Source organism: Globicephala melas, chromosome 6 (genome assembly GCF_963455315.2).
Source record: "Globicephala melas chromosome 6, mGloMel1.2, whole genome shotgun sequence".
In the NCBI taxonomy this organism is placed as follows: domain Eukaryota; kingdom Metazoa; phylum Chordata; class Mammalia; order Artiodactyla; family Delphinidae; genus Globicephala; species Globicephala melas.
In genome coordinates this window covers 84,217,279-84,241,017 of record NC_083319.1, presented here as the reverse complement: position 1 = coordinate 84,241,017, position 23,739 = coordinate 84,217,279, and the positions used below count along the sequence as shown (strand labels likewise).

The 23,739-nt window shown below is 46.7% G+C and overlaps 1 protein-coding gene across 5 annotated transcripts in view; it reads left to right on the top strand.

Annotated features, from left to right (window-relative positions):
• Positions 1–818: 818 nt before the first annotated feature.
• Positions 819–23,739, top strand: part of GOLM1 (golgi membrane protein 1) — a 91,405-nt gene continuing 68,484 nt past the window's right edge. For all 5 annotated transcript variants that reach the window (XM_070045763.1, XM_070045764.1, XM_060301098.2 and 2 more), the window contains exons 1-3: positions 819–977; positions 11,287–11,436; positions 13,198–13,377. In XM_070045763.1, the coding sequence (XP_069901864.1) occupies positions 11,308–11,436; positions 13,198–13,377 (309 nt within the window). In that variant the 5' untranslated portion in view covers positions 819–977; positions 11,287–11,307. The remainder of the gene's footprint in view (positions 978–11,286; positions 11,437–13,197; positions 13,378–23,739) is intronic.

The window sequence follows — 23,739 nt, the reverse complement described above, 5'->3', positions numbered from 1 at the left end:
TGAATACTCTAAAAGCTCCCAGAGAATTCCAATGTCTGGCCGATGCCGTCACGGTTAAGAACCACTGCTTTACAATTTCCTAGTATGGTTATCCTATAGGTTGCTAGTTTTGTGGCATCTTCTCAGGCAGGTGTGGCTCATCAGTGCTTCTCAAACTTCCATGTGCCCGAAGGCCACCTGGGCGCTGTTTAAAATTCAAATTCCCAAGCCCCATCCTTAGAAAGTCCTAGAGAATCCCGCTTGCGCAACGCCCAGGAATCTTCGTTTTCTGTTGCACGCCGTCCCAGGGTCGCAACCCGACAAATTAGCGGTGAGAGATTAACAGCTGTGGGGAGATTACGACCAACTGCGAAGGGCTGGTGGAAGAAAAAGGACTACTGAGGAGACGTGAGTGTGACCAGGAGTGTGGCGCTGGGTGTGGTCAGCTCTGGGTTCCGGAAAATTCCCTCGGGGCGGGGGCGGGGGTGCTGGGGGGCGTGTCTCCCCGGGGCCCGTCTCCCCGGGGCCCCGTCACCCCGGACCCCTTATCTCCGCCGCCGCGTCCCACCTTTACGCGCCTCCTCCGAAAGCCTCTGGACCGCTCTGCTCGGCTCTCTGAGCCTCGACCAGAAGGCACGCCGGGAGCCGCAGTGGGGAGGGGAGGGGCTGCTGGCGGAGGGGAGGGGGCGCGACGGGGGCTTCCCGGCTCCAGTCGCAGGTCGGCCGCGGGCCAGGGCGCGCGCGCTGTGGGGCCGGGTGTCCGGGCGCGGCCACGGCCTCGCCTCCTCGCGCTCGCGAGGCCGCCTCCTCACCGCGCCGCCGGCGCTGCCCGGGGGCGGGGACTCGCAGCTGCGGAGGCCGGAGACGCGGCGGCGTTGGAGGCTGCGCGGGGCGCGGAGCGGGCGGGAGCGTGAGGCCGGCGGCGGTGGGAGAGCGGCCCGGGCGGCCTGGGAGCCGGGCCTCGCAGCACCGAGCGGCCACCGGAGCCGCTGCAGGAGGTGAGTGGGCGGCGCGCGTGCTCGGCGCGCCCTTCGGCCGCACTGGCCGCCTTGCTTCTCCTTGTCCCTCCTCGGCCCCGGGCCCGCGCCCAGAGACCCCGCGCCGGGTCCCGGAAACACCCCCCGGCTTGTGCCCGGGCCTCAGCCTTTTACCGGAGTCGGCTCGGGGCCGGCCCCGCGCCTCCCCGCGCCGGAGCCTCCTTCCCGGGGCCGCCCTGACCCGCCGGGTTCCGTCTCCCGGCTTGGGCTCCCCTGCGGAGGCTGGTCTGGGGCGATGCGGGGCCTTTCTTTTTGTTGTTAGCTGTGTCACGCGCGTCGGCATCCAAAGTCAAAAGCGAGCATTCTCCAAAGTCGCGCTAGTGCCTGCCGTGCGGGCGTGATTGGCACGCGGGGAGGGCGGGCTGGCCGCGCCGCTCATCTCTTCCCCCTCAGCCTCGCGCGCGCTCGGGCCGCCGCGGTGCCCAAGTTGGCAGCGGTCGCGTCCTGGCAGGTGACCGGGAGCTTGACGCCGGGTTCTCGTTCTGCGAGCCGCCAGAGCTCCTCTGAAGCCCGTCTCAGGGATGCTCCGGGTTCCCTCCTGTACCAGTATTTCCCATCTTTGGCGGCGTGGAGGATCCACAGAACTTTTGTTCTGCTGTAGGAATAGTCTCCTGGGTTTCCATACTCTTTATATGTCACACCCTATTTAGTATTCTTAATGATTGTTTTTTGGTAAAAACAAAACAGGCAAAATGCCTATTTTGATGAGTGTTCTTTTTAGCGGAATTTAAGAATCATTGTATTCGGCAAGTAATGGTGCTTAAGATATCCCGTTTACAAATTTGCAAAACCAGACTCGTATGGCTTTCACGGTTTTGAGATTTCTTTTGTCTGGTTTGTGGTCTTCAAGGCCCAGTTGCCCTAAATTAGGCAAATATGGAGGGACATTCCTAGGAGCAGAGTAAGATGTCCAGTAGCCTGCTTAAATATTTAACAGCTCTAGAGTGACTCTGTTTGACTCATGGCCATGAGATTGACTCAAATTTGGCAGTTTTAGTATTTCTGAATTTTTTGTAGCGTGAGACATGAGAAGTGGAATCTCTTGTTGGTCCTTGTGGGTCTCCTAGGGCATCCCTAGCTCCTTCTACTTGTGTTAGAGAAGATTAAGCCAAGCTCATGCTATCGTGAAGAATAGTTTTACTTTATTTGTAAATAGAAACCAGTAACTTGCTAAGGCTTGCTGTTCTTAGGTCAGAATTCAAGTTTTAAGGGGCCAGTGGTGAAAACACTGAGTTCATAGGATGTTTAAAGAAAACAGGTTAACTCTTCAAGACATATTTTGTTCTCCTGTGAAGATACCACTTTTTGTTTTGTTTTTTTTTGTTTTTTGGTTTTTCTCAAAAATGAAAGACCAACGATGAGAGAGGAAGGGATGCTGGTGGGGGGGGGGTGTCAGATTTTGGGGACGTTGCCATTAGGAGCTAAGGATGCCGTCTGCTTTCTAATTGCTGGCCCTAGGTCCAGTTATTGATGGGGGAATGAAAAGATTTTGCATTTATATAGTTTTTTTGAGGGGTGCGGCTGAAACAGCAGTGAGGATGGTTGACCATGTTAGGCCCAGGGCTACCTTCAGTCCATTTATGTGGCCACCTTCCCAGCAGGGAGGGAACTGCTGACTGTGCTGAAGATCCTGTGAATGTTGCAAGCTGGCTTTCTGCATCTGAAGCACAAAGGATAGCCAGGCAGAGCCTGGGGAAACTGCCTCTGCCGGGAAGAGTTAGAAGGTGGCCTGTCGCTTCAAGCCAGCTGTGCTGCGTGGGGAACAGGATCCCATCACGGGCGGTTTAGTGAAAGGGAGCTTGAAGGTAGTGTGGTTCCTGAAGACCAGCCCTGCTTCTAAACAGGCTTGGGGTGGCCGGGAGAGGGGGAGGCAGGAACAGGGATGAGGCCCTGTGCCTGGGGCTTTAATTCAGTTGTATTATTGTTGTTTTTATTTTTCTTTAGAAAAAAATAAGGTGCCTTAGAAAAAGATTAATTTCTTTTTTAATGACCTGGGGAATGGGAAGTAACATCTGTAATTGGATAAGGAAAAAAAGCACTTTTTTTTGTTTAAAAAAAAAACTTGGTTAAAATTATTTTCTAAAAATTCACAGGAGTAAAAGGAACGGTCTTGATATGCTCTTGGCGTTCGCCTTAACAAAGTGTGAATGTGATTTCACTTGCTCCCCCAAGATGGTCCTAAATTGTGGTTATTTTCTTTTCTAGACTTTTTCAAGTTACTGATGAAATTACACTGAAAGAGAGACTTGGCTTGAAGTTTAAGGATTATTTCCAAAATTCCCAGAGAGACTACTTTGCTTCACAAAGAAATTTCCCCCATTTTCAGGAAAAAAATGCATACCTTCTCAGATTTTTACAACATTTTGATCTTATTTTCCTTCAAGGCTGCATTAATAGAACTTCCTCTAACTAAGGTTTTGAACATTAATTAGTGCCTGACAGGAAAAATATATATGTAAAAATACTATATAATATGCTTATAGTGATGTATATTGTAGTTTGCTGTGGTTTCCAAGCTTTTTTGCTCATTCTTGTTAGTAAAAAAATTTTAACACCTAAAACGAATACAGTGTAATATGTCAATTATATCTCAATTAAGACCAATTTTTAGCACTCCTCTTATGTGTGTTTGTTACTTAATTATAAATTATATACATGTGCTGCCGTCATCGTTTTCTTGTATCTCAAGGTTCAGTGTAAACTTAGGGATGGATTCACTGTTAATCACAGTGGAGGTAAAACCCTTTTTCATATACTCCTTGAATTTTGAGTATTTTTGGCCTGGTTCTTGTCAGATCTGAGTACATCATCATTGTTTTTACTTTGTGATGTGGCTCAGGTGAAGCTGACTCAGGGCGGGAAGTGTGTTCCCAGTCTTGGGCTAGTGTTCACCTCTGCTTGCGTTTATTAGTGTAGCTTTAATTTGTGCTTTCGGTAGGAATCTTAAAGCTATTCATATCCTCTGTGGGGTTTAGTTTAGTTATAATTTGTCCATCTACCTCACTGTGCGCTTGCCAAAGTCAAAGGAGTGCTTCAGGCATCTCAGAGGGCTGGTGACAGGTGACCCTCGACAGAGGGTCTTTGTGAGGTTGCAGTCAGTCAGTTCCTGCTTTTATTAGCACTATTAGTATTTCATGGTAGTATAATTAGTACGGTGTAACATAGTGTAAAATAATTAGTATATACATAATATATTTAACTTGTTATATGTAATATTTATATTGCTAAAACATAGTTGCTATTCTACTTTTTGGATAAAAATAAATGTAACTTCTAGGATTTTTTCCCCAGCCAGGTGGAGCATCTTTTATACCTTCTGGGATGCATGCACCCTGCTGGTAGACAGTTGGTTCTCTCACTTTAGCCACACTCTCAATACCACAGCAGTTCCTTTCAGTTAAGTATTTACTTGGTGGCAAGTAAATGCCCTCATTTAATTTTCACACCAGCCTTAGAAGACAGACTCCAAGGTTATCCCTTTACAGATGAGCCCAGGAGGTTGGGAGGAGAAGAGGAACTGCCCCGTCAGCAAGTCAGAAATGGGTCCTCACGCTGCCCTGCATCTCCTCTCAGTTACCTGCCCAGGCTCAAGACAGGGACCTGGGTCTTCTTAGTGTCCCTGGTGGTGGGGTCCAGCACAGAAGGGAGCCTTGGAATGTATTTGAGTGAGTTCAGTGTATTTCTCTACTTCGTAATACATATATATGTTGTCATTGTTTTGTTTTAGAAGAAGCTGTAAAATACTGTGATTTAATCTGGGAATGCTACAAATACAGCTTCAAAACTTGCTAATGTTACCATTATATGTCTTCCTAACATCTCAATTTTTTATTGTTACTGTTTGGCTTTTGTGTTAAAGATACGCTCATTGAGGAAAAAAAAATGGTATAAAGCAAAAAAAATGAAAGCTTCATTCCTCTATACATTCTGCTCCCTTACTACAACTTGTATATATCCTTCCTTATAAACATTTGCTATACATTTTCTATGGTAGAAAAATATATTGATTTATTGAGTTTATTTTTAAAATTTTTTCAACAAAAGTAGGATATGATAATTACTATTTTGTAACTTTTTTCATGTAACAGTTTGTATTTTGATCATCTGTTGCTCTGTAACAAATCATCTCCAAGCTTAAAACCATCATTTTATTATTGCTCCTGATTCTGTGGGTTGACTGGGCTGCAGTCTTTTGAGGCCCAGTTGGGCTGGAACTTCAAGATGGCTCATTCGCTATTATCAGTTTTTAAAGTATTGCCTTGGTGAATTCTTGGACAGAATTTTAATATACTAATGATTGATTTAGAAAAATTTTTTTTAACTATTTCTCTGATATCAGTGCTGTCAGAACTGGAGGGTCTAGCCCATCAAAATGCTGTCTGTCATTTATATCTGTGTAGCAGATAGATGATTCCTTATCTTTCCTCTGTGTTTTCTGTATCAGTGAGGGAGGTCCTGTAGAAGCCATGTTGCTGTGGAATTAGTGATCACTTCATTCTGATTAAAGAAGAGGTACCTTTATCCACAGGTGAACAGTGACTTTGAGATGGCCAAAGGGAGAAAAGACCCTCGACGAAGTTTCTTTAAATGGAGTCCATTTGGGGTTACTCTTTACCTCTTAGGGAGGTAAAAAGAAACCTTATTTCTCTAGGGCACACAGTAGTAGATAGGTTTAGGGACAGTGTTTGCAACTGCAGATGGGAGGTGTGAGAAAATAGTAGAGTAAAATGGAAGGCCAAAGGCCATGAAAGAGCTGGGAGGAAAAAACTCAAACTCAACCTTTAAACAGTAGGGAAATACAAGTATTTCTCCAAAGATAAACAACACACCCCCTCCAACATGTCTTTCCGCTTTTTGAAAATAAATGAGTGCAGCCAGAACAAGATTCACTTGTCAGACTTGTCCAGTGAGCTCTGGAGAGGACAGTGGTTCTCAACCTTGACCTGCATCAGCATCATGTGGAGGGCTTTTAAACACAGACCCCAAGTCGCTGACTTGGTAGGTCTGGGGTGGGCCAGAACATTTAAATTTCTAACATTCCAACATGATGCTGATGCTGCTGGTCCAGGGAACACACTTTGAGAACCACTGAACTACAGCAGGTGTCTAAAGGTACAGCAAACCTTTTCTGTAAAGGGCCAGATGGTATTTTAGGTTGTGCAGGCCCTGTGGGCTATGTCACAGCTACTCACTTCTTGTAGCCCGACAGCGATAGACAATACGTAAATGAATGGGCATCGTTGTATCCCAATAAAACTTCATTTAGGGACACTGAAGTTTTAATTTCGTATATTTCAGTACTTTTCATGTCATGAAATATTATTATTCTGATTTTTTTCACTTAAAAAACTTAAAATCTGAGCTTTCAGGCAGTGTACAGAAACAGGTGGCTGGCAGGATTCGGCCGTTAGGCTGAAGTTTGCCAACTCCTGAACTAGACTAGGAGGAATTTGGGAACGCCTGCCAGCGTGTAGTCTTGGTGTCTGTAGGGAAGGTGGCCCTTCTTCAGAAAATCAAGTGCTGGAAGAAGCACAGTGGAATTTGGTTCTCCTCATTCATTTTCACTCATTCACTTCAGTTTTTGGTATTTTCACTGCATAGCGCTAAACATGCACATTAATTTTTAGTTTTTCTTTTTAAAACATTTTATTGAGTATAATTGACATAGCATTAGTTTCAGGCATACAACAAAATGATTCAATATTTGTATATATTGTGAAATGCTCACCACGATGAGTCTAGTTAACATCTGTAACCACATAGTTACGATTTTTTTTTCTTGTGATGAGAACTTTTAAGATCTACTCTCTTAGCAACTTTCAGATATGCAATACAATATTATTAACTACATTTACCATGCTATTAAAGGTTTTTCTTTCTAAACTGTTAGCTTCTAGAATTGGGGAAAAATTGGAGGTTGGGAAAGTGAGAGGAGGAGAATCTGTGCACTTCCTAGTAAGTTTTTTTTTTTTTTTTAAGAAGATGTTGGGGGTAGGAGTTTAGTAATTTATTTATTTATTTTTGCTGTGTTGGGTCTTCGTTTCTGCGCGAGGGCCTTGTCTAGTTGTGGCAAGCGGGGGCCTCTCACTATTGCAGCCTCTCTTGTTGCGGAGCACAAGCTCCAGACGCGCAGGTTCAGTAGTTGAGGCTCACGGGCCTAGTTGTTCCGCGGCATGTGGGATCCTCCCAGACCAGGGCTCGAACCCGTGTCCCCTGCATTAGCAGGCAGATTCTCAACCACTGCGCCACCAAGGAAGCCCCTAGTAAGTTTTTAAAGCAGTTTAAGGAGAATACAATGGACTTGTCCTTTAACCCTAATGGTTTAGAGCAGGAGTTGGCAAAGTTTCCGGAAGGGAAAGATAGTAAATACTTTAACTGTTTCAGTCTTCGTAATAACCCATCTCAACTTTTCAACTCTGCCTTGTAGCTAGAAAGCAGCTGTGGGCAGTACTTCAAGGGCTGGGCATGGCTGTGTTCAGCAAACCCTTATTTACAAAACGGGCCACCAATGGCCTGTGGGCCTTGGTATGCTAACCCCTGCCTTGGAGACATTCTTGGGACGGAGTAGAATATCTCTAAACCCTCCAAAAAAATGCTGAGTGGGGCGTCCTCCAGTCTGTTGGCTTCACTATGGTGACTTCGGAACTCCGTGCAGGGCACCTCCGGCTCTGGCCCTCCGCCATCCGGGTGAAGCCAGTTCTTCTGAAAAGGAATAAAGGTGCAGCTCCCCTGCTGTTTGGAGAAGGTGTGTTGTTTCTGCAGTGATGACATTGGTCAAACAAGCCAATCCGATTTGATTGCTCCCATATATTTGCCTATATGATTTAAAACCTCTGTGTGAAAATGAGGAAATGAAAAAATTATTTAACTAGGAGGTTCAAGGGGCTCATGCATTTGGCCAGTTGCCCATTTTCTTATGCTTTTTCTTTTTCTGAAAAAAGTAATTAGAGGTCTCTGTTTGCTTATAAAAATTTTTGGCTTACAAGCAAACAATAATTTTAACCAGTAGATTGAATTTTTAAAATTAAGCCAGTAGAAAGAATCTGCAGGGTTTTTTTTTTTTTTTTAATGACTTTTTCAACTTACCAAGAAACTTTTAGTGCAGACACACACCACTTTCTTTCATTCCAGGGAAACCTGGAATTTCACAGAGTTCGGCTGATTTAGGTTAATCTTTTTCAGTATGTCAGGTGACTGTAATCAAATATGAGACAAAACACATTCTGAAGCCTAAATTATAACTATTACTCTGTCTGACACAGTCTGTCTCCCACCCACTTTCATCACCCTGCAGTCTACATAAATTCTAAGGTGGAGGAGAGGAAGGCGTTTGAAATGTTTGACAGCTGTAAACTCTGGCTCTGAGTTCCCCGCCCTCAGTCTTCCTCAGGCTTTGGCATTTACCACCTGTGTTTGTCCCTTTGTCTTCAGCAGCAGGGTTCCTGCAGTCCTGGAAGTCCATGGTGAGGCACGTTGCAGGCCCTCCCTTCCTCTTGGCACAGCTGTGGTCATCTTCTTACCTGGGCAGCCCTGTGTCCATTGGGAAGTCCAGGGCTCTCCTAACCATCCCTCTGGGTGGCTGCACACCATCCGGCTGGCCAAGTGCTGGGTCACAGTGACGGGCTTCTGAGACTGTACTCAACTTCCTGGCATCTCTCTTTTGCATAATGTGGTCCTGGTCTGGGATGCCTACTGCTGCAGCGGTATCCGGAGTCAGTCCCAGGAGATGACAGTTACTGCTGCTTCAGTTGACAGCAGAGTCAAGGGAAGAATGCAGATGGCTGGTTCCTATAAAGTAGAACGATTGAGGAAGGAAAGCATTCATCACCTTTTTCTTATAGAACAAGAAAAAGACCAGATCTGGAAATGATTTGTTATTCATCTTTCCATCTCTAATAATGATAGTCAGCATTTATCGAGCAATTGACACTATGTGCCTGTTGTGGTTCTAAGCACTTCTCATATCTTTACTCGTCTGTTACTCACTTGAACCCTCTGAGGAAGACGGTGAGGCACAGATGGGTCCTGTGACTCCGAAGAGGTGGAACCAGGATCCGACTCTGGCCATCAGTTTCCAGAGTTTGTTCTCTTAACACTGCCCTGAGCTTCCTGGTGCTAGCACAGCACCTGTCCCCTAGTAGTTGCTCATTAAATTTTTTACTGACTGGCTAAAGGAAGGAGAATGTTAAATGATCATTTCTACACGTCCTTGAAGTGAGAGTTGAGTTATATTGTTTTCAGAGCTAAAGTATACCCACCCTGACTTACATCTGCAGGAATAACAAAAGATCGAGTGTCCCATCTAAAAGTTTATTTTTAGGGAATTAAGCATATGACAAAGATGGCCTTTCAAAGAACTAAGTAAAAATAGTTTATTCCATAAAGGATGCCCAAGGAACTGGCCAGCCATTACAAAAAAAAAAAAAAGTTGTTTTCTTTGTATTTCCTTACTCCTTACATCAAAAAGGAATTCCAAGTAGATGAAACATTTACATATAAATATGAAAACATAGATATGTTGAGGGGAGATATGGGTAAATGTATATATAAACTTAGAGTAGGAAATGTCTTTCTAAACATAAGCAAAATCTAGAAGCAATAAAAAGAAAAGAGTGATAAGATTAGGTTATTTTAAAAACACCACCACCAACCAAAAATTATGGGCAAAAAATTTTACAGAGAAAGGAGGAGTGGGCCCAGTTGTTCGTAATTTAAGAAGCGTCCCAGGTGATTCTGATGCTCTCTGAGGGTTAAGAGCAGCTGGAATAGAGGGATACAGCCAGTGGAGTGGGAAGAGGAGGACTTTTAATTTTACACTTCGTGTGATTTTTCTCCCCAATTGTATTTGTCTTCTTACATTTTAAAAAGTTAATGAGTAAAAAAAAAAAAAAAAAATTTGTGATCAAAATCAAACAGGATGAGGCAATAGAGACATTTTTAGCAGATCTATAAAATTTCCTAGAACTTTACTATTTCTGAGCATTAGTCTCTGTTAGTATGTACAATGTTTGCTGATATCAACTGTCAGTTGAATTTAAAACTTTTTTCCCTCTTTTGTCCCGAGAGACCAGAAGCTGGTGAAGAAGCCATCAGCCATTGGAGGCTGGACTCAGCCCTCAATTCATGGGAATTCTGGGGGTGCTTTGTTTTAGGTGATTCAACTAGATTGCTCATTCAGAGAGAGAGGATGTCTCCCAGGGACACACTTAGCTACAGGTACCATGGGGGAGAGCCAGCTTTGTCAGCTCTTCTGTGTTCTCACCTGCAGGAACTTCACCTCAAAGCTGAGTCCCTGGTAGTCTCCCTTCCCCCTCCTCCCTCACCTCCTTTTCCTCTTCCTCCATTGCTGGCCACACCTGGCATAAAAGCATATCTGTTCTGAGGGAGACTGTTTATTGTGTGTGCTGCCCTCCCTCTGATAAGGACCTTTGATCTGGCTCAGTTTGCCTTGTCCTTGCTGACCAGGGCCAGGATCCAGCCAGACCTGGCTTGGGGTTGAGGCCCGTGAGTGAAACATAGCTCCTTTCTTCTCAGCTGTATTTGTGTTCCTTTTAAGAAGCTCCATGCTCCCTGCAGCCCTTGAAATCTTCTCCTAACTCGGCTGTGCTGCACAGATATGGCTTCAAAGGGAGAGAGAACAGTGTTCAAAGGAAGCAGAGTATAAATGCCTGTTTCTGCTGCAGGCAGGGCACCTCCGGTCCTGGCTTCACACACTTCTAGAAGGCTTTCCGGCTTTGCTCAGGAAACACTTTAACTGGGTATCTTTGGCAATTCTGTCACAGGGTAAAAAACCCTCCCTGGTTAGGAATCAGATCAAAAAGACTTTGGGGAATTATGAGAAATGGAGTCTTTCTCCATTTCTTCATAGTAGAAGCACTATTATTTGCTATTGCTGCTTAAAGAGATGATGATTTCTCAGATTGTACTGGGAGGTAGGAACTATAATTATAGACAAGAAAACTGAAGTGTAAGAGAAATTGTTACCTGCCTGAGGTGTTGAGCCTGTGTGTGATGGGTTTCTAGGACGGTGCTTGCTCCCACAAGCCTGTCCCAGGGGTCTGGCCACACTGCCCAGGGCACACACCACTGGCTCTGGGTGGGCTACTTAACACGGTCTCCTCCACCGACAGCTTTGCATTTCAAGGAGAAGACGCCGCCAGCCCGTGTTTCGGGGCAGGACACCTTCGTGTTGGTTGTAATGACGCCTGTGGCATGCCTGGGGCGTGGTAATCCTGGTACTGAGGCCTGTGTGTTTGTTTTTATTTGGCAGATTCTCAGCCTGGTCTGTGAGATGATGGGATTGGGAAACGGGCGTCGGAGCATGAAGTCGCCGCCCCTCGTGCTGGCTGCCCTGGTGGCCTGTATCATTGTCCTGGGCTTCAACTACTGGATTGCGAGCTCCCGGAGCGTGGATCTCCAGGTGTTCTGTTTGTGTGGATGTCACAGAGTATTTAAAGCGGCTGGGCGGTGGGGTCCGAGGGGTTTGCTGTTTATCACCACCTAAGGTGTTGCATGCTGTGATGCTCGCTGCGGGGCTCTGCATGTCCCCCCACCCAGCCCCCGGCCTGACGGCACGCCAGCTCTGCTCTTGGGTGGGAGAGGACCCCCTTGTGACTTCTTAGGATTGCTGCCAGGACATGCCTCTGCTTTTCCTGTGAGTTAACAATTTTCAGTCAAGCCTTTTGGGCTGGTTCTGGGAAGACAACTTACGTTAAGTACCCTGCCCACAGCCCGTTCTGGTCCTCCAGTCCACAGTCAGAATCTAAGAGTGGTGTTGGTAATGCACGTGGAGAACGGGCCTGAGAAATACGTTTTTAGAGGTACCAATCTTTATCGGCATCATTTACTGATAATAATAACTTTATCTTTCCCATTCATTGCTGCCCGTCGTGGGTCAGGCAGCGCTGAGCAGTGACAGAGACTCTCATTGACCACAGTTTAGTCAGCCTCTGAGGAGCCCGTTTCGTGACTAGGCCTCCATCTTGGTCCCCCATCCTGTTTTTGGCCTGCCCAGCCCAGGCTTAGCAAAGAATCCCTCTAACTCGTCCCTCCACCCCTGATACCTGAGCAAGGTCCTCATCCCTTATCTTTGATGTCTAGCCCTGGGCCTGCCTTTAGCAAGACTCCTGTTAGGCCAGTTTAGCAAGAATCTCCCCACCCTCTTAGTGCTTTTCCACCCAGTGACCCCCTCACTCTGCTCGTTGGCTATAAATCCTCTGCTGTCCTTGCTGGGCTCAGAGTCGAGAACAGTTTCTCTCCCGACTGCAACAGTCATGACCCCTGTTGCAGTAGCCTTGAGTCAAGTTTTCCTTATCATTTTAGCAAGCGTCAGAGTAATTTTTCTTTAAGGATATATTGCATACATTGCCTTCTTTTGTACACAGACTCTCTCGGGTTGGGATTTTATGTTCCCCATTTCACAGGTGGGCAAACTAAGGCTCGGAGAGGTTAAGGGCGAGGGGAGCTGGGATGCCAACCCAGTCTTTCTGATGGCAGAGCTTGAGTTCTTAGCTGTGGAAATCCATCCCCTAGGGGTGTTTTGTCCTCCTCTCATGCTTACCTCCCCCCGGTTGCAGTGCTTTTGTCTGAGCTTACGCTGGACCCCTGTTCTCTGGGCAGATGGGGTCTTGGTGTGCAGAGAATTGAATCTGTTTTCAGAGATTGTGTCTTATAAAGAGTGCTTAAATGCTCTGTTAGTGAGGAAAAGGAACTAAATATTTGAGCACCAGCTCACTCCAGGTAAAGCATAAGCCATTTTATGTACAGGCAGACCTTGGCAATATCCCGAATTCAGTTCCAGACTGCCACAATAAAGCCAATAGCGCAATAAAACAAGTCATGTGAGTTTTTGTTTTCCCAGTGCATAAAGAGTTATATTTACACTATATGGTAGTCTGTTAAGTGTTCAATAGTGTTATGTCTAAAAAGTACATACTTAATTTAAAAATACTGCTGGGACTTCCCTGGCAGTCCAGTGGTTAAGACGTCTCGCTTCCAAATGCATGGAGTGTGGGTTCGATCCCTGGTTGGGGAACTAAGATCCCACATGCTTCGAGCCACAACCAAAAAATAAAAATACTGCTAAAAAATGGTAACCATCATCGGAGCCTTCAGGGAGTCATAGTAGTAACTTCAGTGATCATGATTGCAGATCATCATAACAAATACAATGTCCTTGCAGACGCGCATCGTGGAGCTGGAAGGCAGGGTCCGCAGGGCGGCAGCAGAGCGAGGGGCCGTGGAGATGAAAAAGAACGAGTTCCAGGGGGAGCTGGAAAAGCAGCGGGAACAGCTGGACAAAATTCAATCCAGCCACAACTTTCAAATGGAGAGCGTCAACAAGTTATACCAGGATGAAAAGGCAAGACCTGCTTGGTTTTCCTCTTAATTCTGTTCTAAGTACCATTTATACCCTGTCGAATTCTCCTCAATGGGAGCATAAGCCGCTGTGTGTGTATGTGGTGTAGTTGCGTGGAATGAGCCTCTTGATCAAGCTTTGGATGTCTCCTCATATCGCCATTAGGCCCTGGGTGGGTTTGTTGGAAAAACTTTTGCAGTGCTGATAAATGGGAGAAATGCAAAAGAACTGTCTGAGCAGCACGTTCATCCTCCTGTTACCTTTTTTCCTTACTTTCTACAAGTATGCGTTAAGTACCTGCTCTGTGCCAGGCCTGTGCCGGATGCTTGTATCTCACAGAGGAATAGCATTTGTGCCCTTGAGTATCTCACAGTGAGAGGAGATGTAGACCTCCTAATATATACTAACAAAGAAAGTAGGGGACCCAAGAGTGCTGGTTTTTAAATTTAAAAAATACCAGATCCTGCACAGATTAAAAAAGGGGCTTCCCATTAGTGAGCGTATCTAAGCTTTATGTGTCTTGCTTTTTCTGGTTTTCTTGGGACTGTGTGACTCCACTTTCCTGTTTGTTAAATTGTATAATGGTGTGAGTCACTAATACCTTCCTTTCTAAAGTGCATCAAACTCATGACTATTTATTTCCTCGCAAGATTTCACTATTTCCTACTAAAACCAAGTCCACATTCAAGATAATGGATCTCAGGATATGACCTCCTTCCAATAAATCAAACATTTCACAGAGAGAGGCACACGGATTAGTAAGAGCCAGATCTGTGTAAAGTGCTACTAGTTACCAGATAATGAATCATTTCTAGATAGGGCCTCAGACTTTTCCTATGTAACTGGTTTAAAAGGTGAGAAGTGCTTTTTTTTTTTTTTATTTGCGGAGTACTTTCTCATAGTCACAAATGTGTACTCCTTCCTTGGGAATTGTTCCAGTTTTAATGCTGTTATAGGAAAGTGCTCCCTATAACTTTATAATAAAGTGCTTTCCTATAGGAAAGGTCTCCCTTTTTCTCATGTGTGGGTGACACTATTTGTGCTCCTGAAATCCCCTTAGCTGAATAGAATGGGACCTTGCCATTTCTCACAGTGTGTACACATGCTTAACCTCCTGAAGCACGCTTTGGGAGGCTGCAGAGTTTATTCTCAAGGGATAGAGTGGGCAGAACGTCCATCTGGGATTTGCAGGACGTACCGAGAAGGTCTCTGGCACTCTGGCCCTCTGCCCAGTTAGGAAGGAGGCCTGTGATGGGACCTGGGGAGTGTTGGGCTGGGAAAGGGGACCCAGCAGAGACCAGCAGCCTTGCCCCATTGGGCCTGGGCTGGACAGGGCAAGGTGGGAAGGACCGTATGTGCTAAGGTCTGGGACCAGCCAGAGCAAGGTTTTCCCATCTGCAGGGAGGGAGGAAAAAGGAGGATGTTTTGTGTACCTGTCTGCCTGCCTCTCCACCCCTGTGTGTATGTGTGTCATTACCTGAAAATTTGACTCTTTTTTCTGTAGGAAGAATTGTCTTTTGTTGATACTCTGATTCTCTGGCCTTCTACATTTTGTTTTTAACTTTTTTTTTTTTGAAATGGTAGTGATAGAAGATAGAAGGGCTGTTCATGTCTGCATGTGGTGTTTGGTTATTGCTTTTAACTGTCCTTGTTTTCTTAACCTCATCAGTCTCCCAAATGCCTCTGAAATTTTACTGGCTCGTGAAATCCAAAATTCTGGGAATGACTAATCTCTCTTTTCATACTCCTCCATGCTTCTGGATATTTTTGTGCATGGCACAAAGTGTGGGTGCCTGTTTGGGGTGGGGAGAAGCAAGAGCGACTGCAGGGTAATTTCTGCTCATGGGACCTTCTGCCTTGGCCTTGGTACGCCGAGGGGCTCCAGAGTCCTGTAAAACAGGTTGCAGGCAGCCGGGCTTCCCGTATCGTATGGGCGGAGCCCTCAGAGACTGCGCTGCCCAGAGCCATTTGTTCTAGAGAATTCATAGTAACACAGTCAATGAAGCTTCATCACCACAGGCAAGCCCTAGATACAGAAATGCTGGCTTATTGAGTGTAAGCTTTGGTGGGGATAAGCCTTCAGACTCGGAATTCTTTGAAATGTGATTGACCGACTGTTTCCTAAAAGCATCTGCCTCTGTAGGAGGAAATGAGAGGGAACATCTCCCAGCCAGAAACCAGGTGACTGTTACACCTCACTTCTGAACACTTCAGTTTTACGGTTTCTTTTTAAAATAGGGGACATAATGCGGGATCTTAGCACTCCTGCCCCACCCCCAAGTTCAAGAACTGTTTGAGCATCCAAGGGGAGGGAGGCTCTTGTAGTCACAGTAAACATCTAACAGTGGATATTGAAAGTCGAGGAGCCCCAGTATAGAAGGTAAAGTACACATTTGAGAGACAGTCAAATAGCCGCTGGGAAAGGGTGAGAGTCCTTTCATTTGGAGTTTTAAGCTTTTATAGGAGATGTGATACAAAGTTCTTTTCATTTTGGGTGTGGGGATGGGGGCTCGTTTCTTAGCCCCAGGAGGATTTTTGCCGTAGTTTGGGGTGAGGGTGAATGGCATGGGGCTTCCGGCCAGGCAGCCCTGGGTTCGAATCCTTGTTTTCCTTAACTGTATGATTTCAGGCAAGTCAGTTAAGTTCCCTGGACCTGTTTTCTCAGCCACCAAGTGGAAATAACAACAGAATCCCTTTTGCAGGGTGGCTGCAGTGATTCAGTGTAATATTTGTGAAGGCTTTATCACAGTGCCTGACATGGAGCAGAAGCCCAAAACGCGGTAGCTAGTATTATTACAACTAGTCGTCGTGGTAGTAATGGTGATAGCATAGGGGTAGAGGTAGTAGTAAACCACAGCATCTGGAGTGATAATATTATTATTATTATTTTTTTTTTGGTATGGACTCTTCTTTTTTCTTCTAAATTAAAACCATGAAAACAGATTGTCTTGGCTTTCAGAAGAGATGAAGGAGGTGCTGGGGTGTCTGTTAGAGCCAAGCGCGAACAGTGCAGTTGAGCCGTGCGAAGAGCACCAACAACAGCTGTCACACCAGCGACCAGAGCGCGTGTTTTGCAAATCTCTGCCGAGCCAGGGTTACGTTCCGCATTACACAGGAACTGTCTCCTGTCTTCCTCTCAGTAGCCTCATGCAGTTGGTGCTCATCGTACAGGGAGGGATCTGAGGTCCAAAGGGAGTTAGTACCTGTCACCTAGGATGTGACCTAGAGCCTGGGTGGCCGCCAGCGGGGCCTCCATCTCTGCCCCTGGCCTCCTTCTGCTCTGTGTAGACCCCACGTCGCTGGGCCGCAGGGGGCCTCTCCAGAGCTCTCCATCACCTAATTCACGCAGGGGGCCTGGGTGTGGCCACAGAAGAAACCAGGTTGGCCTGAGTTGATAGTTGTTAAAGCTGGGCGATGGGATCACTTTTCTGTTTCCTTGCTTCGAAAGACTACTGTTATTCCCGCTAGCTCTCCTCTGTCCCCAATTCCAAATTCTGAGGCAAAAAATAACCTGATTGTTGCAATCTGGCTGGGAAGTCCCCAGAGAAGTTGGGCTGGTCTGTCACCCCCAGTACATGACTCTGTGTTATCTATTTTTTTTAATCTTAGGAAGTTAGCACTCGTGCTTTGAATTGGAATGAGGCTCTTTTTCAGAATTTTAAAGACCCTACTGGTGGACTAATAGTGATTCTCAGCTGTGGGAGGAGCTGGCTTGCTAGCACGTATGGGTGCAAATCTCACGTGACCTAGGGCGTTCCAACCTTGGCCAGCATCCCTACCTCAGGCTGGCATTGCTACTCTGCATGGGCATAAAAGTCCCCAGGTTGGGGGCTGGGTAGAAGCTTGAAAGCCGAACCTATCAGGGACAGTGTGGTAATGAAATTTATGCCTCGTTCTGGTCAACACTGTCTAACAATTCCCTGTGACGGTGGAAATGTTCCTTTTTTTTGCTCTGTGGTACGGTAGCAGCTGGCCCCATGTAGCTGTTGAATACCTAAAATGTAGCTAGTGGGACTACGGAACTGAATTTTGAATTTTATTTAATTTTAACTAATTTAAAATTAGATAGCCATGTATTGGACAGCACAGGTTTGGACAGTAGAGACAGACCAAAAGTAAAACTAAACAAATGGGGCTGTCTCAAACTAAAAAAGCTTTTGCACAGCAAAGGAAATTATCAACAAGACCAAAGGCTGCCAGATGAATGGGAAAAGATATTTGCAAACTATGTATCTGATAGGTGTTAGTATCTAAAATATGCAGAGAACTCATACAACTCAACATCAGAAAAACAAAGAACCCGAGTAAGAAATGGGCGGAGGATCTGAATAGACTGTTTTTTTCAAGGAAGACATACAGATGGCCAACAGGCACATGAAAAGGTGCTCAACATCACTAATCATCAGGGAAATGGAAATCAAAACCACAGTGAAATATCACCTCACACCTGTCAAAATGGCAATTATCAATAAGACAACAAATAACAGGTGTTGGCAAGGAGGTGGAGAAAAGGGAACCCTCTTGCACTGTTGGTGGGAATGTAAATTGGTGCAGCCACCATGGAGAACAGTATGGAGCTTCCTCAAAAAAATTAAAAATAGAACTACCATATGATCCAGCAGTTCCACTCCTGGGCATTTATCCTAAGAAAACAAAAACACTGATTTGAAAAGATATATGCACCCCTGTGTTCATTGCAGCATTATTCACAATAGTCAAGATATGGAAGCAACCTAAGTGCCCATCAGTAGATGAATGGATAATGAAGATGTGGTGTATACATACAGTGGAATACTATTCAGCCGTAAAAAAGAATGAAGTCGGGCTTCCCTGGTGGCGCAGTGGTTGAGAGTCCGCCTGCCGATGCAGGGCACCACGGGTTCTTGCCCCGGTCCGGGAAGATCCCACATGCCGTGGAGTGGCTGGGCCCGTGAGCCATGGCCGCTGATCCTGCGCGTCCGGAGCCTGTGCTCCGCAACGGGAGAGGCCACAACAGTGAGAAGCCCGCGTACCACCAAAAAAAAAAAAAAGTTGAATTGCTGGAACAGAAGTTGTACATATATATTATTACATTTTTATTAGCTCTTTCCGCCTTGCTCACCAAATGTGGTCCTGCTGTTGTTGTCTTTTTCTTTCTGCACCTTCCTGGCCTGTTCCTTTTTCACCAGCCACAGCCCATTGGATGCAGGGAGAAGCCTGGTACAGTGAATTGCACCCATTGCTAGGGCAGCAGCTGATCAGTCAGGTTCTCTGTCTTGATAATTTGAACCAAATCTCACAGACTGATTGCTTGATGGTAAACACTTCAAATGAGACTTCAGATGATTCTTGGAGATTGAACTGTCATTTTCATTTTCTTTCTTTTCTGCATTCCTGTCTGTTGCATAAATAGGTGTGGTTGAGACCGTTTGCATAAATGCTATTATGCAAGTTAACTGGGTGGAAGCTCATTTCCTGAGTTATATATAAGTAGGGATATTCAGCTTTGTTTTAAAACAAAAAATGATTGTGTATGAGTCAGGCTTAAGTAAATGTCAAAAAGTTTTCCTTTTCTTAATTATCAAAATGTTGTTGTAGACAATTTTGAAAATATAAAAAGAAAATCAAAATCACATGTAATTCCAGCACTCAGAGGTTAACCACTGGGAACCTTCCACCCCCTTTTAAAACATACACATTACACTCAAGCTTTTATAAATTATGGTTGCATTCAAGCTTTTTAAATGTAGTGTGCCGTGAAGATTGTAGATCAAGTGGGTTCTTTAAATGATAAACGTGTTTGAACACACCTGGTTTTCACACGTCATTTAAAAAGACCCAGAAACTCTTGGCGTATTCTGCATTGTTATCTTAGGGGTATTGAGGTGAGCCTCCCTTAGGTAGGAAGGCAAGGGTATGATTCCAGATAAGAGGATTCTTCCTAAATGTTTGCTGAAGGGAACTTTTGTAGACTCCCTTGGCATCTAATTGGCATGGGGCCCATGTTTTGAATGTGAAGATCTGCGTGTGAGTCAGGTCAACAGGATTATACATACATGTGTTGTCCTGTTATTTACTATTGGATAACAAATTGCCCCCAAACACAGTGGTTTAAAACCATGACAGACGTTGATTTTGCTCATAATCTGCACTTCGGGAGGGCCAGAGGGAACAACTTGTCTCTACTCCACGCTCCACAGTCTGGGGTGCCTTTTTTTTTTTTTTTTTAATATTTATTTATTTATTTGGTTGCACCGGGTCTTAGTTGCGGAAGGCGGGTTCTTAGTTGTGGCATGCAATCTCTTAGTTGCGACATGCATGTGGGATCTAGTTCCCTGACCAGGGATTGAACCCGGGCCCCCTGCATTGGGAGCCCGGAGTCTTATCCACTGCGCCACCAGGGAAGTCCCTGGGGTGCTTTGAAGGCTTGGGGTGGAGTTGCCTGAGGGTTCCTCACTCGTGTGTCTGGCAGTCAGGGACCCTACACGTGGCTTTTCCATGTGGCTGGCGGCTTCCTCGAAGCATGGAGGCTGGGTTCCCAGGGCGACGATACCAACAAACGGAGAGGGAGCAAGCAATTCAGGAGTTTCCCAGGGCTGCCAGGACAAATGCCACGAACTGGATGGCTTAAAACGGAAGTTTGTTTCATGGTTCTGGAGGCTGCAAGTCCAAAATCAGGGTATCGGCAGGACCATGCTGCCTGAAAGCCTCTAGGGGAGGACCCTTCCTTGGCTCTTGTAGTAGATTCTGGTGTTTGCTGGCAGTTTCTGACATTCCTTGACCTGCAGGTGCCTCACTCCAGTCTCTGCCTCTATCTTCCCTCTGTGTTTCTGTACCTTCACCTCTTCTCTTTAGTCATGCTGATTCGGGGCCCACCCCCCTGACTTCACTACAGCTTACATCTGCACAGACCCTGTTTCTAAATGAGGTTGTGAACAGGTTCATTCGCAGGTTCTGGGTGGACGTGAATTTGGGGCTACAGTATTCAACCCTGCACACCTTTCGCTGGCTGGGCCTCAGAAGTCTGCAGGGTCACTTCCTGTGCATTAGTTAGAAGCAGGTCACTAAGGCCAGACCAGATGAAAGGAGCGGGAATTAGACTCCATTTTGGGGAGCAGTGTCAAGAACTTGAGGGGATTTTTTTTTTTTTTTTTTTGCGGTACGCAGGCCTCTCACTGTTGTGGCCTCTCCCGTTGTGGAGCACAGGCTCCGGACGCGCAGGCTCAGCGGCCATGGCTCACAGGTCCAGCCGCTCCGCGGCATGTGGGATCCACCCGGACCAGGGCATGAACCCGTGTCCCCTACATCGGCAGGCAGACTCTCAACCACTGTGCCACCAGGGAAGCCCCTTGAGGGGATATTTTTAAACCACCACATGTGTGTGGGTACAAATAATCCTCACATAAGCTCCCAGTGAAATACTGTTTTCTTTGTACAGGTGTATAGGTGTATACCTGTAAAACAGGTTTTTAAGGGTCCTCAGTGGAATCAGAGCCCCAGGTTGTAGTTAGTTTTGGCAAAAGCTAATGGAGGGTCTCTTGTACAGGTCTGCGTGGACGCCTGAGGATGGCACAGAGTGGTTGAATTCATTCTTTTCCTCTTGGCAGAATGCCAGTTAATGTTGGTAGGTCTGAAGGCTTACCAGGATCTTGGGTAGCCTCCAGACTAGTTGCTGCCCTGTAGCCATGTGGTGGCCCTAAAAGCATTTGAGGGACTGATTACCTAATATCTGAGATGGTTGGGGGAGAAGTCTGGGAGACCCTGAATTACCGAGTAGCACTTTGTCCAGGGCAGGCTGAACGTCCTGCTGTTGTGTTCATTCTCACTTGCCGGAAGTGGGGGTCAGAAATAGCTTCGTTTGCCATAGTTGTGTTTGGGACGTTCTTTCTAGGACGGTTTCTTGCAGCCATTTGTCTGCTATGGCATATTGAGTCTTTTCACTTATTTGTTAAAATATGTAAATTAACGCTGAGCAGTGCAAAGAAGATCGTTTGAGTAACATTTCATTTGTGGTGGAAATACGGTTCCTGTGTGGTTCCTGACCTAAAAGAAGAAAGATGGTGAAGCAGAAGGGTGGAAGAGGGGACGCTGGCGACACATTAACTGTTTTGTGTCCAGGAAGAGGAAATCTTAAATAGAAGAGGCAACTGGGAAGGTGGAGGGAGGAGGGGCCCGCATTCCACTTGCCTTGGCCCCCCGCTGTCACTCACCTGTGTGCCCTGCGCCCCCGTCGAGGTGGCCTGTCAGCTGCCGGTTTGTCCTCTCTCGCACGGTGACGCGGGGCACGAAGGGGCTCTGGAAGGCGTTATTTGAAGTGTGTGGTGGGAAAATATCCTGCGTTTCTGGGGCTTTCCTGTTGTGAGTGACGGGTAGTGTGGGGGGTGGGTGTTGGGGCCAGGAGAACCCCAGGTGTGTGCCTCCTGGTTCCTGTGTGGTGTTTGGACCTGGGCTGGGGCTGCTTCCCTCGGTCGCAGCAGCGTTGGTTTCTATGAGTGACTTCCTCTGTAAGATTCTGCCTCTTGAATAGGAAATGACGAGCGTTAAGAAGTCTGGCCATTTGTTCCGCTTTAGAGTTCCCAAAATGCTTTCACATATGTGAACATATGTCATTTCTCAACGTGCCAGCCTGGGAGACAGGCACTGTCACCTCTGAGATGGAGGCGAGGACTGACGCCCTCAGAGGTAACCCGGCTCGGGGGGCCTGCAGAGTGGCCGGCGGGGGCAGGGCTGGGCCTGGGCTGCTGGTTCTTTCCATCCGTTTGGCCTCACCACACTGAATTTTCAAACAGCAGGACACAGTTCTGAGTGTTCCAGTTTCTTCTTTCTGGGCCAGCCTTTCTTCCGTAGCTGGGAACAGTGATGATTTTCTTCCAGACAGTGGGTTTTCTTAGGGAATCAGAGTGGACTTGTGCAGATAAAAGTAGTTCTTTTGATTTTTATCCCCTTTTACCCCTGTGGTTGACTGAAGAATCAAGGGTTCTAAAATAGCTTTTCTGTTTTTATTCCCATTAATTCTCCATGTCCATTCCTATCCATCTGTTCAGTATTTATTCTGCCAGGTGCTGGCCTTGAACCCTGTGGTGGACCAGGCCGGGCCCTTTGTCTGTGCACTTCCCGTCGAATGCAGCAGAAAGACGAGTTAATGGGTCTGTCGGGTCGATTTTTAAGCAGAAAGGATTTAGTACAGGGAAGCAGGTGACTATAGAAAGGTGGGAAGGTCTGGAAGATCAGCCCCGGGCCAGGGACGGCTCCTGGGGCACCAGGCGGGACTGGCCCCAAAGGCGCGCTCCCTGTGCCCGACCTAGAGCTGGATGGGAGGCCGCCGCTGCCCCTCTGGCTCAGAGCCAGGGTCCCCATGCCTTGCTGCATTCTGCACCTCCAGCGCCCTCACGCTGTTCAGCATTCCAGTCACAAGTGAACACCTCTGATCTGAATCTAAGTCCTGCTGGGAACGAATCTGAAAAACGTGCATTAGCCTTTGCCATTCAGGAGGGCACAGGAAGTAAGAGCTACACGCTTCAGACGTCTAGTGCATCTTCCACCAGGCAGGTGGAGCGGGGTGTCTGCACACTGTTTGAGGAGAGCCGTCTCAGGTGTCACCTGGAAGCGACAGGTGAATGTGTCCCTCCCCGGGTGCGGGGACAGCACCTGGTGGTTGGGCGTAGAGAGAGTGGGGTTGGACGCAGAGTAGAGAGGGGTGCAGGGGTCCTAAGAAGAGGATCTTTTTTAAGTCACTAGGGGGTTTGGACTTGAGTTCGAGGGCAGGGGAACCATCACAGGGTTCAAGCTGTAGATCAAGGCTGTCAGGTCAGATCTGCGGGTTTAAAGGCGGGCCCAGGCCCCTGGGGAGCGTGCTTAGGGTAGGGAGCTGGGCAGAGAGGAGGCAGACCACTCAGGCATCTCTTGAAATATCTGACGCAAACACATTGCTGAGCTGAATTGAGGTAGGAGTGGAATGAATTCTGTAAAGTGAGCATGTTCGAGAGACGGCCAGGAGGAAGAGTGGACAGGCCTGGGTGGCAGGTGGCGTGGGGAGAGGTGAGGGACAGGTCTGTATAGAGGCAGAAAGGGGAAGCAGGTGAAAGCGATCCACCAAAAATCTGTTTCCTGAGAAAAAGTGTTTCGGAAGACTCAGTGTTTTCAGGTAAATACTCTTAGTTTGCTGCTTGAACGTAGCCTTCAAAGACAGCTTTGTGATTGAACTCAAGTAATTTACCCCCCACCATTAAAAAGGAGAGACCGCAAAACACATCTTCTGTGCCGTCCCTGCTGTGCAGGGAAGGCACCTGGGGTCTGTTGTGGTTGGTGCTGGACGTCAGGAGAAACTAAGGGAGAAGCTTACTTGGTTCAAGACCCAATGAGATGTCCTGGGTTAGCTCCATGGGG